The following is a 19,892-nucleotide window of genomic DNA, read 5'->3' as shown; positions in this document are numbered from 1 at the left end:
CAAGGCAAACAGCTGATCGACCAGGGATGCCAATCTAGCCAGATTTAGAGTTAAACGGCTAACTGAAGAAGAGCAGTGTGAAGAAAAGTATTTCAAAATACATTGGCTTTGAAGATATTGTTGCGTATCAAAAAAAAAAATAAATCTTTCCCAGAAGTAATATAAAAAAAAATACTTGTATTTAGCCCCTAGTTTCTCTGATAACTCTTAGCCCTCCTCTAGAACAGGGTTGTTTGACCCTCACAACGCCTCTCATTCCTTGCGCTCCAGCCCTGGTCTGATAACGCCAACGAAGAAGCGGCACAAAAGAGAAAACAATAATGCAGGCAGCGTCGCTTTTCTTTGATTGGAAAATCCGTAAACCGTAGAAAGCGTGCAACGTGTAAAATTGGAGTACATGCACGCATCTGGCCTCGAGGCTTATCAACTGGACATAAAGCTGGGACCATGGCATGGAACACGGCCACAGTAAGCATTCAAATGCAATTTCAGTTGCACAGTAAACACAGCCTCCTCTCGTACACAGTTATTTTCGGGTGCAAAGTACTTGAAAGATTCTGAGGAGGAGGAGTCCGAGGAAGAGGAGGATGAAGAAGAGGGCTCGGCGAAGTCCGGTTCTACGAGTTCTTTCAGCCTACAAGAGTGCATCGATGAGTTCCGAGCCCGACGCGTTCGTCGAGTTTCCGGACAGAGTCGCGACTGCGAGAATAACAATAACAACATGACCCGTGCCAGAGAGGAGCAGCTGCCCAGAAGCCGTAGGGCAACGGATGCGGACCTAATCAACCAGAATCGCAGCAACAAGGAGCAGGAACGAAAGGGTAAACCCTGCAAGGATGGATTCTGTTACTGTTTCACCAGCGACAGCGGGGACTGCGCCTCGATAGCTCCGCCACGTGACCAGCACGTGCGCCTGCCCCGTCGCAGCAGGCGTTCCGACAGTAGTAAGGTGAGGTTTTCACCCATCCTCAGTTCATAGCCGTTCGTTATCCTCCGCCATTCTTCCAGGCTACTAAGCAGAACAATCTGGGCAGCCAGGGAAAGCAGACCGAGAAACGACGCCAGAGCGAACCACCCAACATTAGGTCCTGTTCCAGATCCAAGAGTCCGTTGACAGCTGTAAGTCGCCTGAGTGCCGTAGACGGCGATGATGCGCCGCTTATCCACATCATCCAGGAGCTGCGGGACAATTGCGTGGTGTCTGAGGTGCGAGTGAACCGCCAAAGGTTCCCACAAAGTGCATCCAGCTGCCAGCACAGGAACTCTCGAATTAAAGCCTCCAAATTAGAGGCCTACGAAGCTATTGCCTACAAGCCCTCGGCTCCCGTTTTGTCCAACATCAGCGAGCAGGATTCGGCTGTTGAGGAGGAGGAGCTTCAACAGGAGCTAGAGGTAGAAAAGGAAATGCCGACCACAGAGGCCAGTAGCCGTAAAAATTCCCGATCTCGGCGCAGTTCCGGTGCCGGCGGACGTCTCCTTCAGAAGCGACTCTCCCAGACGCAAGTTAACTTCAAAGCACGCGATGTCCATCAGCCACCGAAGAAGCCACCGCGTCGCAGTTCCCAGAGCCTGGATGGAAAGTGTTCCCAATCCTCGCTCGCCTCCACGAATCCCTCCGTGAGGGAAGCGGAGCGGGTCCTCGACGAATTTCTTCGCAAACACGGCATCGAGGTGCCGGTTAGTAACCTGGAATCGAAGTCCTCTCGAAAGAAGGATGGCCAACGCAGGTCCTATCCCATGGGTAAGTAGTTAAGACCAGCCCAAAAGCAATGAAACCGTAACCAAATCAAATTTAATGGAAATCCTTTTCTACCAAACTATTTTAACCAAAAATGTATTTGTTTTCAAATAAAGATTTTATTTCCTTGCAACGGGTTACGGTTTCATTTCGGATTTGGATTTGGGATTTGGCTTGTAACTAGTCTGACCTTTTTGTAATCCCTTCCAGCCGAGGTGGAGAAGCCCAAGAGCCGCAGCAAGCAGCTGCCCACTTGCCCCTCGCTCAGCGACATCGAACGCGTCGTCGAGTCCAAGAAGGGCTCCAATTACTCTCGAAATATTCGCCAGGAAAGCAACCGCAAGAGCGGTCCTTCCAAGCAGATCATTCTGGGCTGGACAGAGCCCAAAATCACCGAAATGCTCAACTACGAGGGGAAGTCTGCCAGGGAGTTTAAGTCGCTAGCTCCGCCAGCGGAGCCACAAGTGTCGATTGGATGGCAAGTGCCGAAGCCCCAGCCGCAGCCAGTTGTCCCAAAGGTGTCCCTGGACACGGTCGATGGGATTATGAGCGAGAATTTCGCCGCCAACATGGAGCACAAGGAAACGCCCATTAAGTATCCGAAAATTATCAAAACAGCAGGCGGCCAGGCCAGCCAGAAGTTCATCTGGGGCGAGCAGTGGCGGAACCTCTCCCCCTGGAAAGGCAACAAGTCCAAGAAGCTGGGCTCCAAGTCGAAGAACTTTCTCAACAACTCCAAGAAGAAGATCCTCCGATTCGTTTCGCCAAAGAAATCAAACCAGCAGGAGCCTCCGCGCGAGGAGCAAACAAGACCTCCTCCCAAGCTATGCACTGTGGGCGTCCAAACGTCCACTTCGCAGCTGGACCTACAGTCTCAGTCGCCGCCAGGCAGCTATCACTCTCCCATGCAGACCACTCCCTCCGGCACGACAACCTCAACCCGCCAGCACCTGGACAGGGAGCAGCCCTACTTCGACTTCGATCGTAAGGTGGACGCTCCGACGCCTCCCAAGAAGATTCCCCGAGCGAATCGTGCTCGCAAATTGGATTTCCAAACAGAGGCAGCTCCCACCACCTATCGCTCGTACCACAAGGATCTGGATCAGGATGTTACTCTGACCAAAATGGGCTACCTGCTCAGCAGCATTCGCTCCAAGCTGGAGGCCAGCGACGAACGAGCCATACAAACATTTCGGGTGAGTTGACATATTTTATTGATGAGTCCGGGTTAGGGATAGGTTCTAATACTAGACTACGGTAAACACTGCGCCCAGGGCGTAGTGGTCCGACCCGAGATAGTGATTGGGGATGGGACCCACGCTGCTGCAACGGTTGATGGAAGGCAGGTTGTAAATGCTGACAGGTAGGAGCTTGTAGGTGCTGCGCGAGCTGATCGAGCGTAGGATGTAGTCGACGGTGATCCAGTCGTCCTGGTAGGTGGAGGCAGTACCCTCGCCAGGGTGGACAAGTTCAAAACGCATCGGGGAGTGGTCCGTTTCCGTTTCCGCCCTTTCTTGCCCCTGCCCTTGTTGCCCGAGCAGCTTTTCGATGGCGGGGGAGTTAACCAAGCTGTTGAAGTCGCCAGTTAGGACAACCGGGGCCTTCTCCGAGAAGGTGTTGAGTTCTTCCAACATCCTGTTCACTTGGGCGCAGCGGACATCGTTCCGTTTCGGGTTGTACAGCAAGTGGGTGGTGGCAATGACGAATTCCTTGCAGGGATCCGGATCCAGTTTGAAGCGAAACTTAGCGAACAGCGCTACATTTTCACGATTCAGTAAAGCCACATGGTGGTCGTGAAGCTCCACAGCCCGCTGATCCAGCAACTGGAACTTGGACGAATCGTAGACGATGGCACATCCGTCCGTCCGGTGTCCGGTCTTCTTTTTGTACACGTATTCCAGCTTTCGGCCGTTGCCCATGCGCAGTCCCTGGATAAGTAGCGACAGGTGGTCGTACTGCATCTCTTGCAGGCACAGGATGTCCGGGTCCAGTTTCAGGATCTCTCGCTGAAGGTTCTGTTGTCGACGGCGCCAAGTGAGCCACTCTTGCTGGATGCCCATGTAGAGGTAGAGGTGCTCCAGCAGCAGGTCTTGGGCCAGGATATTGTACGAGACCACCTTGAAAGTTGACGGCAACGGCGCGGAGCTCCTCCTTACGCTAGATCCCACATTGCGGAGCTGCATCCACCGCCTGTTGAAGTCGTAGCGGGTTTCCATCTCTTCCTTCCCCGTTTTCTGTTTGCGCTTGCCACTTCCGATTTTGCTGATGGATCTGGCCTGGAGGGAGACGGTGCGCAGCATGGATTTGTACATGTCCTTAGGTGGTGCGTCTGGCCATCTAAGAATAGGTTCCTGTTGCAGCGCGTCGCCTGGAAAACGGGGCAAAGGAAAGGGTAATCTTGATGGCCTGTCAGCTGTTTTTGTTAGTTGGTTCGTCTGCTTTGTTCTCCCATTCTCAGGGTTGCATTTTAATAGTTATCGATAAATGTTTGGCGGGAAGTTTAATATTATATTTGAATTGAATTTTTATAAATATTAATTTTGATTAATTGAAACTGTAACAATAAATATTGGTTATTTGTTAAAATATTTATTTAATTTTTTTCAGGACTGTTCCCGATTTGAGTCCCGTCACTCGTCTCTGGAGCAATTCCCACGGCAAACTGAAAGCTACGACTGCACCGATGGACCCAGCTCTCAGACTACCGTCTCTGTGGGCACCACTCGACCCTTGCTCCACAGGGAACTTGATAGCGAGCCCATTTACTCGGAGATCGAGGAGGATTGCATGCGGATCAGGGGAAGTCCACATCATGAGGTTAAGACTGCAGTGCAGCGTATAACTCCCACGCCCACTGCCACGCCGCCGCCTAGCTCGGCATCCTATGTTAGTGAGATTACTCCAGTGCCTTCGCCCTCGTCCGCTGATGTGGAGGCCATGTATGCCAGGGTGCAAAAGACTCCAAAAAACTCGCCACAGATCAAGGGAAAACCCAGTCAGTTGATAATGCCTCCCCAGGAGGAACGAACTGAAATTGTTGTACAAAAAATGCCTCCGCAAAGATCTAATCAGGTAGTACAGTCTGGAATTGATCAAAATACTCACAACCAGCCCGTAGCATTGGGCCATTTTCTTCACGAGTCCTTGAAGAACGGCAGCTTCTTCCAGTTTATGCCACTGCCTGAGGAACCAAGTGGCACAGAGTCTTCTTGTTCAGCCAGCCAAACAACCGCATCTTCCGTGATACGCCAATCAGTCTTAAAGACTTCGCCTCCTCTGATCCACCAATCCTTGAACAACATCAGCGAAAAGGACTCGCCTCCCAAAAGTTACCGTAATCTCTCCCGCTCGCAGCTCTCTCTGCAGCGCAGTGAGATCTTCCTGGACAACTTGTGCCGCAGTGAACTGGTACTAGATCGCCTCGAAAAGGTGCCCAATGTAAGTGGTCTACTAATTAGTGTATAATCTTTTATCTACTAATAATAATCTCTTAGCAGACCTGCTCCAATGTTGATTCCGTGTCGTATGACCTACCAAATGAAGGCGGTGATGAGTTATACGGAGATTACAGCATGGGAGAGGCTGAAAGTGGCAGGAGTTCCATTGGCGGCAATGATTACGGCTCCGGTCAGATCGATCCTCAACCAGAGAACCAGAGCACCCCCAAGAAGCAAGTGCCGCCGAAGAGCCAGCGCTTCACAACTAAGGTAGAGATTTTTGTTGACTCTCATTAGAAAGTAAGGCTTCCTTTCGCATATTCGCAAAATATTGTAACATTCTTGTATATAACTATGCCATGACTATCCAAACGCTTCTGAAATATAAGTTGGTTCCTTGTTCATCATCTTCCATTGAGTAATGGTTTGTTTTTCAGCCGACACGCAATCTCAGCATTGATATAAACGATAGCCAGACCACGCCTCTGCGTCCTCTGGGCCAGAATATCAGCTTCAGCTGCCCCACAACTCCTCAGCAGGCGGAGCTACAGGTGGGTAACTCAACGGGATTCCACAACAACAGCAGCAGCTTGGTGGAACTAGGCCAGGTGACCCTGCCGAACAATCCCAGCGACAGCCAGCTGATGTCGGTCAGCGCCCTGGCCCGCTGCCGCCTGCTGAAGGATGCACTGCGTCGGTCGTACCGCAAGGGTAAGGACTTTTTCAAAGCAGAGAAGCTGCGACTCACAAACACCTTGAACATATCGCGGGATCAGTCGAATCAAACTGATGGCGAGCTGGACAGCAGCAGCTACTATGCCAGCTTTAATTTGGATTCTCTGCTAAATGAATCCCTGACCACCAACGAGCAACTGGCTCAAGCTGTCAGTATTTGTCGCCAGATGCCAGAGCTGGAGATTTCTGCTGAAATGGTGGAGGCAGAGCGGTTACTTCTCTTCTCCAGCCTACGGAAGTCGAAGCCTGGTAGACTCGCGAATGAGGAAGCTTTGGCGTCTCGGAGGCAATCGCAGTGCCTACTTATCGATGGCATGAAGCTGCCAGTGCGTGCGGACGTTAATCAGGATATGTTTTTCAACTACCACTATATCTGCACCTTTGAGTGCGGAGGCCGCATTCGTTCCACCCAGTCGGTGGAGTGCCAGAATGGCTCCGCCCTGTTCCGCGATTGCGGACTGGAGTTCTATAGCGCAGATAAAGCAGAGTCTTTGGAGCTGCATTGCCAGATCTTTATGTTGAGGCTTCGCAAGGTGTCCACTCTATCACTGGAGCCTGCCAAATCCCTGGTAAGTACTCCGAAGTTCTATTAGGAATTCCTTTTAAAAGGTTTTGTATTTTTAGCGACGAGGCAGCGGGAATTTAGGCTCCTCTAATTCCAGTTCCTCTGCTGGTTCTGGCTCTGAGCACATAGTCTCCCGCTTTCGTCTGCACGCCTCTTTCACCTTGAGGGCCATGGACCTGTCACCCTTCGAAGTGGTGGGCAGTGAAACAAAAGCCAGTGATACGATTTGCTTGCGTAGTTCCCGATCCTGGCCGCTGCCCATTAAAGCTCACACAAAATCCACAAATCTGGGACCAGGAATAGCAATTACCGGCCGGGTTGATCTTCGACTGCCCAAGACCCGTTTTTCCGGCTACCTGAATGTCCAGGATCCTAGGAACCAGCACCACTGGAACCGCAGATGGTGCAGTCTGGATGGCTTGGAGCTATCTGTCTGGCAACATGAGCACAATCTTGAGAATGAGACTCCCATTTTTTCCCTAGAGCTGCCAGGACGTGGAAAGTTTTGTGTAGAAGCGGCTCCACGAGATCTTTGTGCCAGGGCCAGGAGTTTCCTTCTGCAAGGAAAGGAATCAGACTACGAATCGGGCGTATTCTTTGCCGCCGACACCCAGGCTGAGCTATTGGAGTGGCTTCGCCATCTGAACGAGGCTCTGGAGTTCGCCAGGCACTGGCTGAGTGCCCCTTAACAACTTTGGCATTCCGTTGATATTTTTTCTATTTTATATGTTACTCATTTCTATTTATATTTTGTTAATTTTAAACATTTCCGGGAATTGTAAATTTAGAGTGTTTGCCATGCAAACTTGCCACTCGAATCTAGTTAAGTGTCAACGTAGATCGTAAGAGTTAACATTCCGAGAGGCCTCTTGGGGATATAGTCATTGGATCTAAATCATTATGTAGCCCCGCTGATGACGTTACAACAACAACAGTTTATTACATACATAATTTACATGGGCTGCTATAAGTCGATAAGATACAGGGTACGATTATATATATATATTTGATAATAGGTTACAATATGGTACACAAGTATGTTTATATGCGCTCGGTGATCATCCGGTTGGTTGACTGCGGATATTAGAATTTGAATCGAATTGGTTATCCTTGCTCATGTCCCTCCTTCCTTCCTCCCCACATCCACCCTCACAATCGTGCCTATGCATAAACTATTACATTTAAGTATATGTACTATTTAAGATGGTTTTTGTAAATTTTCGTTTTCGTTTGCTCATTAGAGTGCAAAACATAAAGAGTCTGAGGTTATGTTTGTTGTGGTTTCATTTCAAGCAATTTACATACTTATCGTGTACATTACTTAAACACCTACTATTCTCTATTGATCTGAAGTTAAAACTGTACTTGGTGTTTTTCTGCTTAGGCGTAGGTATGTATTTACTGTATCTCGGCTTTTGGTATCTGAATCTGAATCTGAATTTGAATCTGGATCTAGATCTGTTTCTCTTTCTGCTTCTGTAACGACTCGTGTGGGTTCTATGCATCTAAGGATATGCAGGAGCGCAGTGTTTTATGATTTGGATTATGCTCAGGCCAGCACGTACTTCCACACCCGATTCGTCTGGTGGTTCGTTCCAATCTCTGTCACATACAGTGCCGATCCATTAACGCTGACCGCCATGGAGTGGGGATTCTTGAACTCGCCCCAGTGCCCGATGATGGCCTCTGAGCGGGGATCGATGGTAAATCCTCGAACGGGCAGCATGGAAGTTGGTCCATTAACCGCAAACACAATGTCTCCGTAACTGGCGACGCCAAACACTCGGCCGAGATCGGGCTCCTGGATGGTGGCCGCGGGTTCACCCTCGCCGTGGGAAGATATCAAGCCAGCTCTGAAAAATAAACATTTATCCCATATCCAATATATCCAATAGCAAATCCTCTTACTTGGGACAGACCACTCGCATATTCTCCCTGTCGGCAATGCATAGAAGATCCAGGTGCTCCAGTAAAGTAATGGCATGAGGCACTTGCAACGAGAGGAACTCTAAAAATAAATAGAATTAAAAATCAGGTATTTTACTTTTATCAAATTAAACACTTTGTGGTACACAGTAAGTTATTAAAATAAAATTAACTTCACCAAACACACTTTTCAAATTAAATTATCGAAAAATAAACCATGTTAAAATTCACATTACGTATACGCACCGGGTGGCTGGGGAATCGTACGCAACAGCTTGCCGGCGGCATTGAACTTTAGAATGCGACTGTTGCAATATCCGTCAGCAATGAAGAACTGTAAATTGCCATTTAAATGAGTTATAAAGCCAAACGAATGTAACTTAATTTACCTCTCCCGTTGTAGCCACGGCTATGGAAGTGGGCTTGCATAGGTGTTTCACAGACGAACCTGGCCGGAAACGCTTGCCAATTGTGAGCAGTGGCTTGGTGCTAAAGGGCTTAAACTAAAAAGGTAAATACAATGAATACTATTTAATTTAAGGTTTAAGACTGATTTAAAAGTAACCTTAAAAGCTTGGTGCATGGCTACGTCTGTGATCCAATAGTTTCCATGCCCATCGATTGTCATTCCATGTGGCATGTAGAACATGTTTGATCCCCAACCGGACTTGATGGCTCCCGTCTTGGCGTCCAGCACGTAGATGGTTTTCTCCTTAATTGGTCCATATTCGATTAGGTAGTAGATATTGCTCTCGTTAAATGTGCTGCAATTTAATAAAAAGTTTTAAAGTATATAGATTATCAATATTTATAGAACTACTTTAAAAATACTATTTTCTAAAAAGATCTCTCGCTAAAATATAATGCACTAAGTCGGGATAGGTAAGGAGTTTTAGAAATTTAAAGGAAAATTACTGAACTTATAAGCTGAGGTTTCCAAAAAAAAAACAAAGCTCATTCCAAACCACAACAATAGAGACAACTATAGTAAATGAAAATATTTTTTCTAGGTGTATATTTTGGGATAGACACTTGTTACTAGGCGGCGACAGCTGTTGACCTACTTTACATCCCAGTATCGCTCTGCGCGATGGAAGACCACCGGATTGCCCTGTGGATCCACAGCCACGGCGGTCACCTGGCCAAAGCTATGCTGCTCTGTGGGCCAGTTCTCCACGAGCACCGGAGTGGGTACACTGGCAGCCGGAATAGGTACATTGTCGTAGCTGCGCTGATTCTGGAGGGCCAGTGCATCATCGGCCAGGGGTATCGGGAGCTCCTGCTGTTCCTGTTGCTCCTGCTGTGGCTTTCCAGCCAGCTCCTTCTCCTGCAGACGTCGCTTGATGAGGGCACGCACTTGGTCGAAGAAACGTTCATTGAGATTGACTCCTGGGCCAGCCAATCCCACTGGCAGGTGGTTGCCACTGCTGCTGCTGCCTGTGGCGGCCACATAGCCTAGGCAGAGCACCAGGAATAGCGACGCGGACAGAAGGCGCGACATTCTACTGGAAGTCCTGCGATTTTTGCACCAAAAACAACAACTCTGGTCTGTGGTCTCTGGACTCTGGCCTGTGGACGCGTTCACTCGATTTTCCTCACTGCCAACATCTGTTGGCGGTGTCTATATGTTGAGCTGGCAATAGATTAACTGAGTTTTGTTGCAAAAATATACACACGCCGCACACCCGCACAGTTGATGGCTCCCACGCTTTTCGATTTTCGCTTTCAATGCGACGCCTGCGCCTAAGTCCTGCACATTGGGATAAGAAAGGACATTGGGTACACAGTATCCATAATTATAGGAAACATAATGCTAGAAGGACAAGATTTCCAATTTATTTAATATAATTTTCTAAAAGAAAATTATTCAAAATCTGTTATTTTTTGCTATTTTATTAGGGAAACCATTTTATAAACCTCTTAAAAGATCATATAACATGGAAACATATTCGTTTTATTTAATTATTAAATACAAAGCTTAGTATATTAATATAATGGTTGGTTTCTTTGTAAAATAATATTTAAAAACCCAAGCTTGAAATAAATTATTCTTCAAAATAAGGACATAGTTCCACTGTGGCCCTGCCACAAGCTACCGTAGATTGGAAAGAGTTTATTGATTTTTCAATACGGCCCGCCGCAAAACAGTGGGTGCTGAAAGTGATGTGACCTCCCAAAGTGTTTTTATTTATTCGAATACCGTTACAAATACAATTTAAGCCTCCTGGCCAGTTTGATTTTGGGGGTTGGAGCAACTCCGTTATGAGCTTGATTGTTTTTTTGGAGAAATCGCTTTGAGGAAAATGGAAGCATACAGTCGGCAGTCAGTGTCTTTGACGTCACAGCGTGCTATGCTTAGGGCATTAGGAGGAGGGCGACGGGGAAGGGTCGTCCGGATAGGTGGCTTCATTCTACGACCCCCAATCCCAATTTGGTTGGGTCCAAATATAACCGGTATCGGTCATGGAGCAGTAGGCATTATAGTAACGTCCCGGCGACCTGGCAAAATGGGAAAGTAATTACATCCGGCTTTCAAGTTGAATGAGGGATTTCCTTAAAATCCCGCTCACCGGCAATAGGAAAACTGGGGGCACTTGCACCGGAACAGGCTCTGGAACTCCTCCTTGCACACCTCGTTCCACCAGCAGGTTCGCTGCCAATGAGTTTAGAAATTAAAACCTGAAACTCTTAAGTAGTAATTTTTAATAAATATACCTCTGTCATATAGCCGTGGACACTCTGATCGGAATAACTTCGCTTCGATTGGTGGGCCTGCACATGGGAGAGCCACAATAGCGGCGCCAACAGGCCAAGAAGCAACAGTCTTGACGTCACGGGCCACACAACGAGGGAACACTGTAGCCGCCACAAATACAAAAACAAAAATAATTTACCAATAAATTATAGTTTTTTCTTCTATTGTGACATTTAATTTTATGAGACTAGTCTCACCTTCCGCATTGTTGCTTTCGGGCTTCCTGTGTCTCGCCAAGTACAGTGAATACTTCACGTGCCGCCTGTCCTGCGGCGAATGTCGCCTGTTTTTTGGCCTCCTGTTGGGGCGGTGGCATCGGCACCTCGGCCGATGGCTGTAACTTGCATAAGTAGTGGCCCCGTTCGTTGTCGGCTTTCAGCTTTCACTACTTTCACACAGCCACAGGACTACTTTCACACAAGCAGCCTGCAATTGCAATTTGCGCTGTTTGCGCAGGTGTTGGTGAGCTTTTGGGCCAGATTCGAGAGGTAATTGTTCCACTGTTGTGCCTGTTTTTGAGTTGGTTAGGTAAACAGGGAAATACTATACAGGTAGATAGTTTTGGAAATAGGTTTTGAGTTAAGTTTATTAGAAGAATAAGTTTATAAACTAGCTTTGTACTTAAACAAATTTTAATCAAACATTTTATATATATCTAGGCATTTATAAATTTCCCAAGAGTTCATCGTCATATCCCCCAACGTCAGCTAAAATCTTTGACAATTTTTAAATATATATAAAATCTTAATCAGCCAAATAATAAACATTATTTGAAATTCTGCAGGCAATAAAAACTTATTTATCTTGAACACATTGCATTCGAAATAGAGCCAACTGAAATATATATAGTATTTGCATATATTGCAAGCGCCATTAATTCACCAAAATGTATTCGTATAATCACTGATTTATAATGTATTAAATAATCAAAATGGCTGTTATAAATTCAAAAAGATATCTGTCAGAACTTCTGGCGACGTCATCTCCGCTGTCTGATTGAAAACGCACGCGACGTGACTCAGCACCGCAAAGAGAAAAAAACAAAAAATGAAAAAATATAATCAAAAAGTTGGCGGATGCTTAAAATAGTTTGAAAACTCATTTAGTGGCAAAAGTATTTTCTATATTGCCCTCATCATCAAATCAACAATTTCAACAGGTAGAAAATTATGAAAAATTCCTCTATATATAAAATTCTGGGGGCGTATCGTTTTAAATTTTTGTTTCTGGCATTTTCCAGAAATTGTTTTGCCTTTAAATTCTCTTAACTTGTATTTGTGAATTTTAAATACATTGTATCTAGTAGATACAAACCTTTGGAAGATCTGGAAAATGTATTCTAGAAAATGTTTATGTTTGAAATGCGAGAATATTGCAGCCACAGTCTTATAAATAAAATACATCCAAACCTAAACCGTTTATCGAAAACTTTAAGTGATTATTATTAACCCTAGAAGGCTTGTTTCAATTATGGATCTTCTGTAGATAAAAATGTTATAGAAGCTTCTACAGGTCATCGTCATAGCCGGCGTCTGAGTCTCCAAATCTTTGACTCCCACAGCAGCCAAACAAAACAGAAATCTTTTTCGTATATTCGCACCAAATAAATATATACTTGGCATCTATGTTCCTCTATAGAGAATGTATGACGCTCGCCTAAAATTAGATTGAAAATAAATTTTCATATTTTTAGCACATTTTGTAAACACTGTTCTGAGGGTATAAAATCGTGTGAATGCTCGGGAAGTTCCATCAAAATCGCACCAGACGCGAATCGAAAAAGACACGCGAATCGTAAGATCGGAACTAAATAATTAACCAAAAAAAAGGTACGAAGGATACACCAAGTTGTAAAGCATATATAAAAGTGGAATATCTGTGCAACTGATTGGTGACGTGATTAGCTCACAATCGTCTCGTTTTTTGACCAAACTAGATGTCCGTAGTGCCCCTGATGTTCCGTGATTGGTGGGATGAGCTCGATTTTCCAATGCGCACCTCGCGCCTCTTGGATCAGCATTTTGGCCAGGGTCTGAAGCGGGACGATCTGATGTCCTCTGTCTGGAATTCCCGGCCCACGGTCCTGAGGTCCGGATACCTGCGACCATGGCAGAAGAACAGCCTCCAGAAACAGGAATCTGGCTCCACCCTCAACATCGACAACGAGAAATTCGAGGTTATTCTGGATGTCCAGCAATTTTCGCCCAATGAGATTACCGTGAAGGTGGCGGATAAGTTCGTCATCGTGGAGGGCAAGCACGAGGAGAAACAGGACGAACATGGATTCGTTTCCCGTCAGTTTTCCAGACGCTACCAGCTGCCAAGTAAGTGGGAAAATAATGATAAGGATTTAGTGATAAAATTTATCTTAATTAACTTTCCAAAAGGTGACGTCAATCCCGATACGGTCACATCCTCCCTCTCCTCCGATGGCCTCCTCACCATCACGGCGCCCATGAAGAAGCTGCCACCCCCCTCGACTGAACGCCTTGTGCAAATAACACAGACTGGTCCCTCCTCCAAGGAGGACAATGCCAAGAAGGTAGAAACCTCAACGGCCTAAGCTGAATCCTTATTTCATCATGAACATTAGTCAGTAAACTCTATAAATATTGGATTTTTTATACATTTTATATTTATTAAAAAAGAAACTAGAAAGAAAGTATGCCAAGCTTTTATTGCGAGGAAAGCCTATGGTTCCGTTTAGATTGCAAAAAAGTTCGCCTTTAGTTTGAGATTACTTTTATAAACTAGGTCGCTCCACAATCTTATCAGAATGCTATTGTTTTCTGGGTTTCCAGATTCATATGCCTCTTACATGCATTTACGTTATTTTACTTAAGCTTAAATATAAATTACTTTAAAATTAGTAGCTCCTCTACAGTTATTGGGGTTTAGCCGAGATATCGTTGGGTATCTAGACTAGCATTTTATTTTGTTTAGGTTTAAGCACTTACTTACCCTTTCCTGAAATCGAGATGGTGTCCTGCATCCTACACACTTCCATGACAACAGTATACTGAGTTGTGGTTTCCACAATTTCCACAACAATTTGATATTATTTTTATTGAATGACCCCGCCTGACTTACATAGATTCTCTCTCTGATTGATAATGGACATTTCCATTATACAACAAACAAAACTTGTTTAAGGTTTTAAAATTAAGAATACGATGTTTATTTTTATGTCTCTTACATTCACTTCTTGTCTAAATATTTATTCATTTATAAGAAGTAGTTCGTTGAGGGTAACTAAGTTTTTATCGAGATAGCGTTGGATTAATAGATTAGCCTTTTCAATTTGTTCAGGTTTAAGTTCATCTTTGTAGCCATTAACTTGGCCTCGTCGCACGAAACTGTAAAAGTTCATTACTGTTTTATTACCAAAATTAATTAAATAGATTCTTCTTACTTGTGTGTTTCCTTGCCAGCGTCTTTGTTCTTAATTTGAGACAACTCCCACAAATGATTCGTTTTCGGATTTTCTATAAATATGCATTATTTAAATTATACCAAAATAGTCTTCAAAATGTACTTACTTTTCATTTCTTCAAACGACAAATGTTTCAGCAATTTTTCCATTTGCTGTTCGTTTACAGGTTTGTTGAGAAATCTAGACACGTCTTCGATAACTCCCCGAAGATTCTTCTTCATTTTCTCAAAACTGGTATAAAAGACCCAAGGTTCGTGGCGGAGTTGATAGAACTCATGAGCATGTTCCATGTTCTCAATAACCGACTCTTCGTTTTCAATGAACTTATCAAAAACTTCCTCCAATGTTTTTCCATAATTAAGTCCAAAAGTTACCCCGTGGTAATATCTGGATACATAGGCATCGAGAGGGTTTCGGAAAACGTATATAACTTTGTTCTTTCGCTCCCAAAGTTTGGCGGGAAGAAGGGCCAGTGGAAGGTGAGATTTAATGAGCCGGGGATCTTTAAGATCGTCTACAGGCTTGAAAGCTGTATCCAGCTCCCCGTGTACCAGGTAATCAAATCTGAAAAAATGTTTTGGTTAGCAAAAGAGAAGCTATTGTTTTTTTTAGAAAAACTTACTCTAAAAACGGAGTCCGTAGCTCAAGGTCTTTGGACAAGGCCTCTTCAAAGTTGCAATCATTCATCAACAACCAAAGAAGTTCCTGCATCCAAGTGGTTCCACACTTTGGAAGGGTTACAATAAACACATCCTCATCGTGAACTTCCATGTTGTGGACCAAATCAAGAAATGGTCCAACACTTTTGTTGTGGAAATGTTTTCTTTTCGACCAGTCTTTCTCAATTAGATTGGACGGATAACTCCGGGGCGTGATCTCAACGCGTTCCATGTCAACAGCTTTCTGACTAGGTATACATAAAAGTTAGTTTTTATAGGGTTTAATGAGTTGGACATAAAACCATTTAAAGAGAAAATATTAAGAGAGCTATACTCTTTATAATCTCTTTGGTCGTAACGCTGATAAGCATTTCGAATGATTTTAATTAAACGGTGCTCTTTTCTTTTTGTATACCCTTACAGAGTGCTTTATAGTTGTGACTCCACAAATGTGTTAAGCAACGAGACATATTCTTGTATATAAATATATATTATCAAAAAGTATAAGTAAATTATCAAAAGTATATATTTTTAAACTGCAGAGCACTCACATTATGATTAAAATGGGCAATGGTACGTATACGTGATATTTCGAACTTACATATTACGTATACGCCCAGATAACCCATAAGGAATTAGCCTTAACTCGCCTATGTTCGGTTGTTAAACCCTCCCGATCTTGGATCTTCAAGTACTAAAATTCCCCATCAAAACCTGGTTCCCTGATTCATAAATGGATAAATGGAAACGTTTTGGAATCGGATGCCGAACAGTTAAGATATTCGACAAAACCTGAGACAAAAGCCATCATGATTTTGGCCGAAAAAAGGGCCAAAATTGAATTTTGGGAATTCTATGGGTCCTTTGATGCAGATCAACGAGGATTAGTTCCCTGATTCATAAATGGTACTCCGTTTTAGAATCGGATGCAAAACAGTTAGGATATTCACCAAAAACTGAGAGAAAAGCGCGGAAAGCACTTTTCCAAGGGGTACCATCATGATTTTGGCCGAAAAAAGGGCCAAAATTGAATTTTGGGAATTCTATGGGTCCTTTGATGCAGATCGACGAGGATTAGTTCCCTGATTCATAAATGGTACTCCGTTTTAGAATCGGATGCAAAACAGTTAGGATATTCACCAAAAACTGAGAGAAAAGCGCGGAAAGCACTTTTCCAAGGGGTACCATCATGATTTTGGCCGAAAAAAGGGCCAAAATTGAATTTTGGGAATTCTATGGGTCCTTTGATGCAGATAGACGAGGATTAGTTCCCTGATTCATAAATGGTACTCCGTTTTAGAATCGGATGCGAAACAGTTAGGATATTCGCCAAAAACTGAGAGAAAAGCGCGGAAAGCACTTTTCCAAGGGGTACCATCATGATTTTGGCCGAAAAAAGGGTTTAAACTGAATTTGGGCATTTCTAGAGATCTTTTGACGCAGATCGACGAGGATTAGTTCCCTGATTCATAAATGGTACTCCGTTTTGGAATCGGATGCGAAACAGTTAGGATATTCGCCATAAACTGAGAGAAAAGCGCGGAAAGCACTTTTCGAAGGGGTACCATCATGATTTTGGCCGAAAAAAGGGCCAAAATTAAATTTTGGGAACTCTAAGGATCCTTTGACGCAGATCGACGAGGATTAGTTCCCTGATTCAGAAATGGTACTCCGTTTTGGAATCTGATGCGAAACAGTGAAGATATTCAACAAAAACTGAGAGAAAAGCGGGGAAAGCACTTTTCCAAGGGGTACCATCATGATTTTGGCCGAAAACAGGGCCAAAATTGAATTTTGGGAATTCTAAGGATCCTTTGTTCTTATTGATAAGATCGCGAGAACAATATGTTCGGAATGATATTGAAGAATAAGTATAGGAGACAGCTCTATTTAATAAAATATGTTTAGGATTGTAAACCACAGTCATGTTTTTATACCCTTGCAGAGGGTATTATAATTTTGGTCAAAAGTGTGCAACGCAGTGAAGGAGACATCTCCGACCCTATAAAGTATATATATTCTTGATCAGGATCACCTCCTGAGTCGATATAAGCATGTCCGTCTGTCCGTCTGTCTGTCTGTCCGTCTGTCCGTCTGTCTGTCTGTCTGTCGGTTTCTACGCAAACTAGTCTCTCAGTTTTAGAGCTATCGAGTTGAAACTTTGCACACATCCTTCTTTTCCTTGCAGGTAGTACATAAGTCGGAACGGCCGGGATCGGTCGACTATATCCTATAGCTGCCATATAACTGATTGATCGGAAATGCCATAACTTCGTTGTTTTTTAAGATAGAGGGTTGGGACTTTCCACACATGTTATATTTGACCAACATATATTATGTACAAAATTTCATAAGGATCGACCAACTATATCCTATAGCTGTCATACAACGATCGGAATTGGCATAACTTTGGTGTTTTTTAAGTTAGAAAGATGGGACTTGGTACAGATTCTATTTTGGACAAAATAATCTGATTTGCCAAATTTCATAAGGATCGGCCGACTATATACGATCTTCTATATATGTAATAATATAAGATGCGTGGCGCCACCTAGCGGACTGCGACTGAACTGCAAGGGTATATCAACTTCGGCTCCGCCCGAAGTTAGCTTTCCTTTCTTGTTTAAATGATAATATTGTGAAACTTTCTTGTGGTTGAAGTTATGCATGCATTAAAGCATGTAGAAATATGATTAAATTATTTTATGGATGTCATTTAATCACTGCACTTAAAACCCACTGAACGTGGAACTGATAGAGTAGCAATGTAAACACTTAACTTGTGGTACCATTAAGCCACATATACTGTGTAGAAAAAACAATCATTTATTTAAACGTATATCACCACAACTTACAGACTATTAGTAGAGATTATACAATAATATAGTATCAAAAACGAGTACAAAGAGTAATAAAAATTAGTTGGAATTAAACTTGCTGTAGTTCGCAAAGTCATCCATGTTCAATTTGTAGTCCCGCAGGTTGCTGTCGGACCAGAGATCGAATTCCCGGATGATGTCAGCGGTGAGCTCATCCTTGTGACTACCGACGACTCCCCGACGAACAAATCTGTGAGGGGATGTGCTACTTGGTCTTAGACTTTTGGGATTTCTGGTATTAATATGAAGAAAACTTACCTGAACTCCTCCACCTCACGTCCGGCAGCTGCCTTCATGCTTTCAAACTCTTTCACGTGATTGCAGGCGGGATTATCGCGCATACTCTCGAAGGACAAATGCTGGGTCATTTTCTGGACTTGATCCTGGCTAACAGGACACTCCAGGAACCGAGCCACTTCGCCAATAACCTCCGCCAACTGACCCTTCATCCGCTCGTAGCTGGTGAAGAAAATATTCGGTTCGTGGCGCAGCTGCCAGAAGTCCAGGACATGGGGCCAGCAGGGGGTAAAGTTCACATATCCATCGATGAAGGAGTGCATGAAATCGGATTTGGTGCCTTGGTAACCGACCATGCCGCGCCAGTGATGGAAATAGGAGATGGCAGCATCCTTGGGATTCCGGTAAACATAGATGATCTTCGGGCGCTTGCTCCAGATCTGTTTGGGCAGCAGCCAGGCGGGCAGGTGGGACTTGATCAGTCGAGGCGAGGGCAGGGCATTGGCTGCCTCGATGGTGTCATGTGGTACATTGGGAACCACTCCATTGAACCTTAAATGTGAGAAAAATTGTTAGTTCTGGATTTAATGATCATATCCAAACTATACTTACTCCAAAAAGGGTGACCTAATAGTTAAATCCACACTCTTGGCGGTTTCAAAGTCACATTTGTTCATCACCAACCATGTGAGTTCCTGCATCCAGGTAGTACCACATTTAGGCAGCGTTACAATCCAAACATCATCCGTGCGCACCTCAAAATCATAAACTCGATCCAGGACGGGCTGGAAGGTGTCGGCCAGGCGGCAGAAACGTTGCTCCCAATTTCCAACAACCTGGACATCTGGTTTGCAGCTGGCGAAGATCGAGGAGTATCCACCACTGATGGCCAGCTTGTCGATCTGTTCGAAGGGAACACTCTTGGCAAAGAAGCTCGACTGGGGCATCTTGTAAGTCGCGTGAATCGAGGGCACTATATCAATCGAACCGATCGTCTCGGCAGTTGGGACCGCAATAAACACCGCTCAAGTAACCCAAAGCGATCGTGGGCAGAATCTCTCGTATTTACGAAACGCGGAGATGCATTCGTGACACGATCATTATGTGGGTTTCAGTATAAATGATGATGCTGAGTGATACCCAGTACTTGTCAAGATAATTATTGGCTAGGCTAATTAGTTAAAATCGTAAATTGCTTTGGCATAAGTCATTCTATTGGTAGTATTCCACATTGTATTTTATTTAAAACTTTGTAAGTTTTGTAACAGGTATGTATAGTCTTACCTTTGTTGAATTTTTTAAAATATAATATGCAAATTGAAGAGCTCCATTCCGCCCAATATCACGCTTCCACCACCGATCAATATTATGCAATTAACGCATAACCAGACTCGTTTCTGTTCATAAAGCGACTCGATTTTTGAGCTGCCTGAATCGATCGTGTTGTAAGACTTTCTTTGTTGGAAGAGCCGAAAGAAAGTTTTTTTGGTGTTTGTTTACCTTTTGATTTGTGGCGTGCCTGGAGAAA

The 19,892-nt window shown here is 44.3% G+C and overlaps 6 protein-coding genes across 10 annotated transcripts; 2 read left to right on the top strand and 4 right to left on the bottom strand.

Moving 5' to 3' along the window:
- Positions 1 to 39: 39 nt before the first annotated feature.
- On the top strand, positions 40 to 7,744 carry LOC6494690. 2 transcript variants are annotated; one of them, XM_014907430.2, is made up of 9 exons: positions 40 to 156; positions 223 to 468; positions 527 to 949; positions 1,009 to 1,741; positions 1,949 to 2,934; positions 4,346 to 5,176; positions 5,233 to 5,445; positions 5,613 to 6,479; positions 6,535 to 7,744. In XM_014907430.2, the coding sequence occupies exons 2-9, from the start codon at positions 448 to 450 to the stop codon at positions 7,162 to 7,164; spliced, it is 4,704 nt and encodes a 1,567-aa protein (XP_014762916.1). In that variant the 5' UTR covers positions 40 to 156; positions 223 to 447; the 3' UTR covers positions 7,165 to 7,744. The 2 variants fall into 2 exon arrangements, with proteins under 2 accessions (XP_014762916.1, XP_001959852.1); XM_001959816.4 differs by having other exon boundaries at positions 88 to 468; positions 5,236 to 5,445.
- On the bottom strand, positions 2,936 to 4,187 carry LOC26514518 (protein angel). Its single transcript, XM_014908536.3, has one exon. The coding sequence runs from the start codon at positions 4,048 to 4,050 to the stop codon at positions 2,986 to 2,988; it is 1,065 nt and encodes a 354-aa protein (XP_014764022.1). The 5' UTR covers positions 4,051 to 4,187; the 3' UTR covers positions 2,936 to 2,985.
- LOC6495917 (peptidyl-alpha-hydroxyglycine alpha-amidating lyase 2) lies at positions 7,391 to 10,117 on the bottom strand. The gene is made up of 6 exons (XM_001959815.4): positions 9,466 to 10,117; positions 8,967 to 9,165; positions 8,791 to 8,904; positions 8,648 to 8,735; positions 8,384 to 8,483; positions 7,391 to 8,328 (listed from the first exon to the last, which is right to left on the bottom strand). The coding sequence occupies exons 1-6, from the start codon at positions 9,900 to 9,902 to the stop codon at positions 8,025 to 8,027; spliced, it is 1,242 nt and encodes a 413-aa protein (XP_001959851.1). The 5' UTR covers positions 9,903 to 10,117; the 3' UTR covers positions 7,391 to 8,024.
- Positions 10,118 to 10,567: 450 nt separating this feature from the next.
- On the bottom strand, positions 10,568 to 15,517 carry LOC6495915. Its single transcript, XM_044715315.1, is given in 10 exon segments — positions 10,568 to 10,900; positions 10,972 to 11,054; positions 11,117 to 11,261; positions 11,357 to 11,488; positions 11,490 to 11,563; positions 13,066 to 13,473; positions 14,380 to 14,512; positions 14,569 to 14,641; positions 14,696 to 15,153; positions 15,212 to 15,517. Coding segments are annotated over 10 exon segments (1,863 nt in total). The 5' UTR covers positions 15,481 to 15,517; the 3' UTR covers positions 10,568 to 10,812.
- LOC6494691 (protein lethal(2)essential for life) lies at positions 12,842 to 13,818 on the top strand. Of its 3 annotated transcripts, none has more exons than XM_014907432.3 (3): positions 12,842 to 12,985; positions 13,093 to 13,480; positions 13,544 to 13,818. In XM_014907432.3, the coding sequence occupies exons 2-3, from the start codon at positions 13,093 to 13,095 to the stop codon at positions 13,717 to 13,719; spliced, it is 564 nt and encodes a 187-aa protein (XP_014762918.1). In that variant the 5' UTR covers positions 12,842 to 12,985; the 3' UTR covers positions 13,720 to 13,818. The 3 variants fall into 3 exon arrangements, with proteins under 3 accessions (XP_014762918.1, XP_014762917.1, XP_044571156.1); XM_014907431.3 differs by having other exon boundaries at positions 12,894 to 12,985; positions 13,061 to 13,480; XM_044715221.1 differs by lacking the exon at positions 12,842 to 12,985 and having other exon boundaries at positions 13,011 to 13,480.
- Positions 15,518 to 18,051: 2,534 nt separating the features above from the next.
- Positions 18,052 to 19,394, bottom strand: LOC6495914 (sulfotransferase 1 family member D1). Of its 2 annotated transcripts, none has more exons than XM_014908047.3 (3): positions 18,977 to 19,394; positions 18,386 to 18,916; positions 18,052 to 18,332 (listed from the first exon to the last, which is right to left on the bottom strand). In XM_014908047.3, exons 1-3 carry the CDS (start codon positions 19,309 to 19,311, stop codon positions 18,167 to 18,169), a joined length of 1,032 nt encoding a protein of 343 aa, XP_014763533.1. In that variant the 5' UTR covers positions 19,312 to 19,394; the 3' UTR covers positions 18,052 to 18,166. The 2 variants fall into 2 exon arrangements, with proteins under 2 accessions (XP_014763533.1, XP_001959847.1); XM_001959811.4 differs by having other exon boundaries at positions 18,052 to 18,317; positions 18,977 to 19,393.
- Positions 19,395 to 19,892: the final 498 nt, after the last annotated feature.

The sequence above is a fragment of the Drosophila ananassae genome, chromosome 3L, assembly GCF_017639315.1.
Source record: "Drosophila ananassae strain 14024-0371.13 chromosome 3L, ASM1763931v2, whole genome shotgun sequence".
NCBI lineage: Eukaryota > Metazoa > Arthropoda > Insecta > Diptera > Drosophilidae > Drosophila > Drosophila ananassae.
The sequence above is the reverse complement of the archived record's forward strand: the minus strand, read 5'-3'. Positions and strand labels throughout refer to the sequence as shown.

Bases quoted from the DNA above. Each gene is read 5' to 3' on its own strand.
- LOC6494690 (XM_014907430.2), top strand. From the start codon at position 448: ATGGCATGGAACACGGCCACA. The intron at 2,935-4,345 runs GTGAGTTGACAT...AATTTTTTTCAG, and splicing joins GAGCCATACAAACATTTCGG to GACTGTTCCCGATTTGAGTC. The intron at 6,480-6,534 runs GTAAGTACTCCG...TTGTATTTTTAG, and splicing joins TGGAGCCTGCCAAATCCCTG to CGACGAGGCAGCGGGAATTT.
- LOC26514518 (XM_014908536.3), bottom strand. From the start codon at position 4,050: ATGTACAAATCCATGCTGCGCACCGTCTCCCTCCAGGCCAGATCCATC.
- LOC6495917 (XM_001959815.4), bottom strand. From the start codon at position 9,902: ATGTCGCGCCTTCTGTCCGCGTCGCTATTCCTGGTGCTCTGCCTAGGC. The intron at 9,166-9,465 runs GTAGGTCAACAG...ATTAAATTGCAG, and splicing joins GAGCGATACTGGGATGTAAA to CACATTTAACGAGAGCAATA. The intron at 8,484-8,647 runs GTGCGTATACGT...ATTTATTTTTAG, and splicing joins TACGATTCCCCAGCCACCCG to AGTTCCTCTCGTTGCAAGTG.
- LOC6494691 (XM_014907432.3), top strand. From the start codon at position 13,093: ATGTCCGTAGTGCCCCTGATGTTCCGTGATTGGTGGGATGAGCTCGAT. The intron at 13,481-13,543 runs GTAAGTGGGAAA...ACTTTCCAAAAG, and splicing joins CAGACGCTACCAGCTGCCAA to GTGACGTCAATCCCGATACG.
- LOC6495914 (XM_014908047.3), bottom strand. From the start codon at position 19,311: ATGCCCCAGTCGAGCTTCTTTGCCAAGAGTGTTCCCTTCGAACAGATC. The intron at 18,917-18,976 runs GTAAGTATAGTT...CTCACATTTAAG, and splicing joins ATTAGGTCACCCTTTTTGGA to GTTCAATGGAGTGGTTCCCA. The intron at 18,333-18,385 runs GTAAGTTTTCTT...AAGACCAAGTAG, and splicing joins CGTGAGGTGGAGGAGTTCAG to CACATCCCCTCACAGATTTG.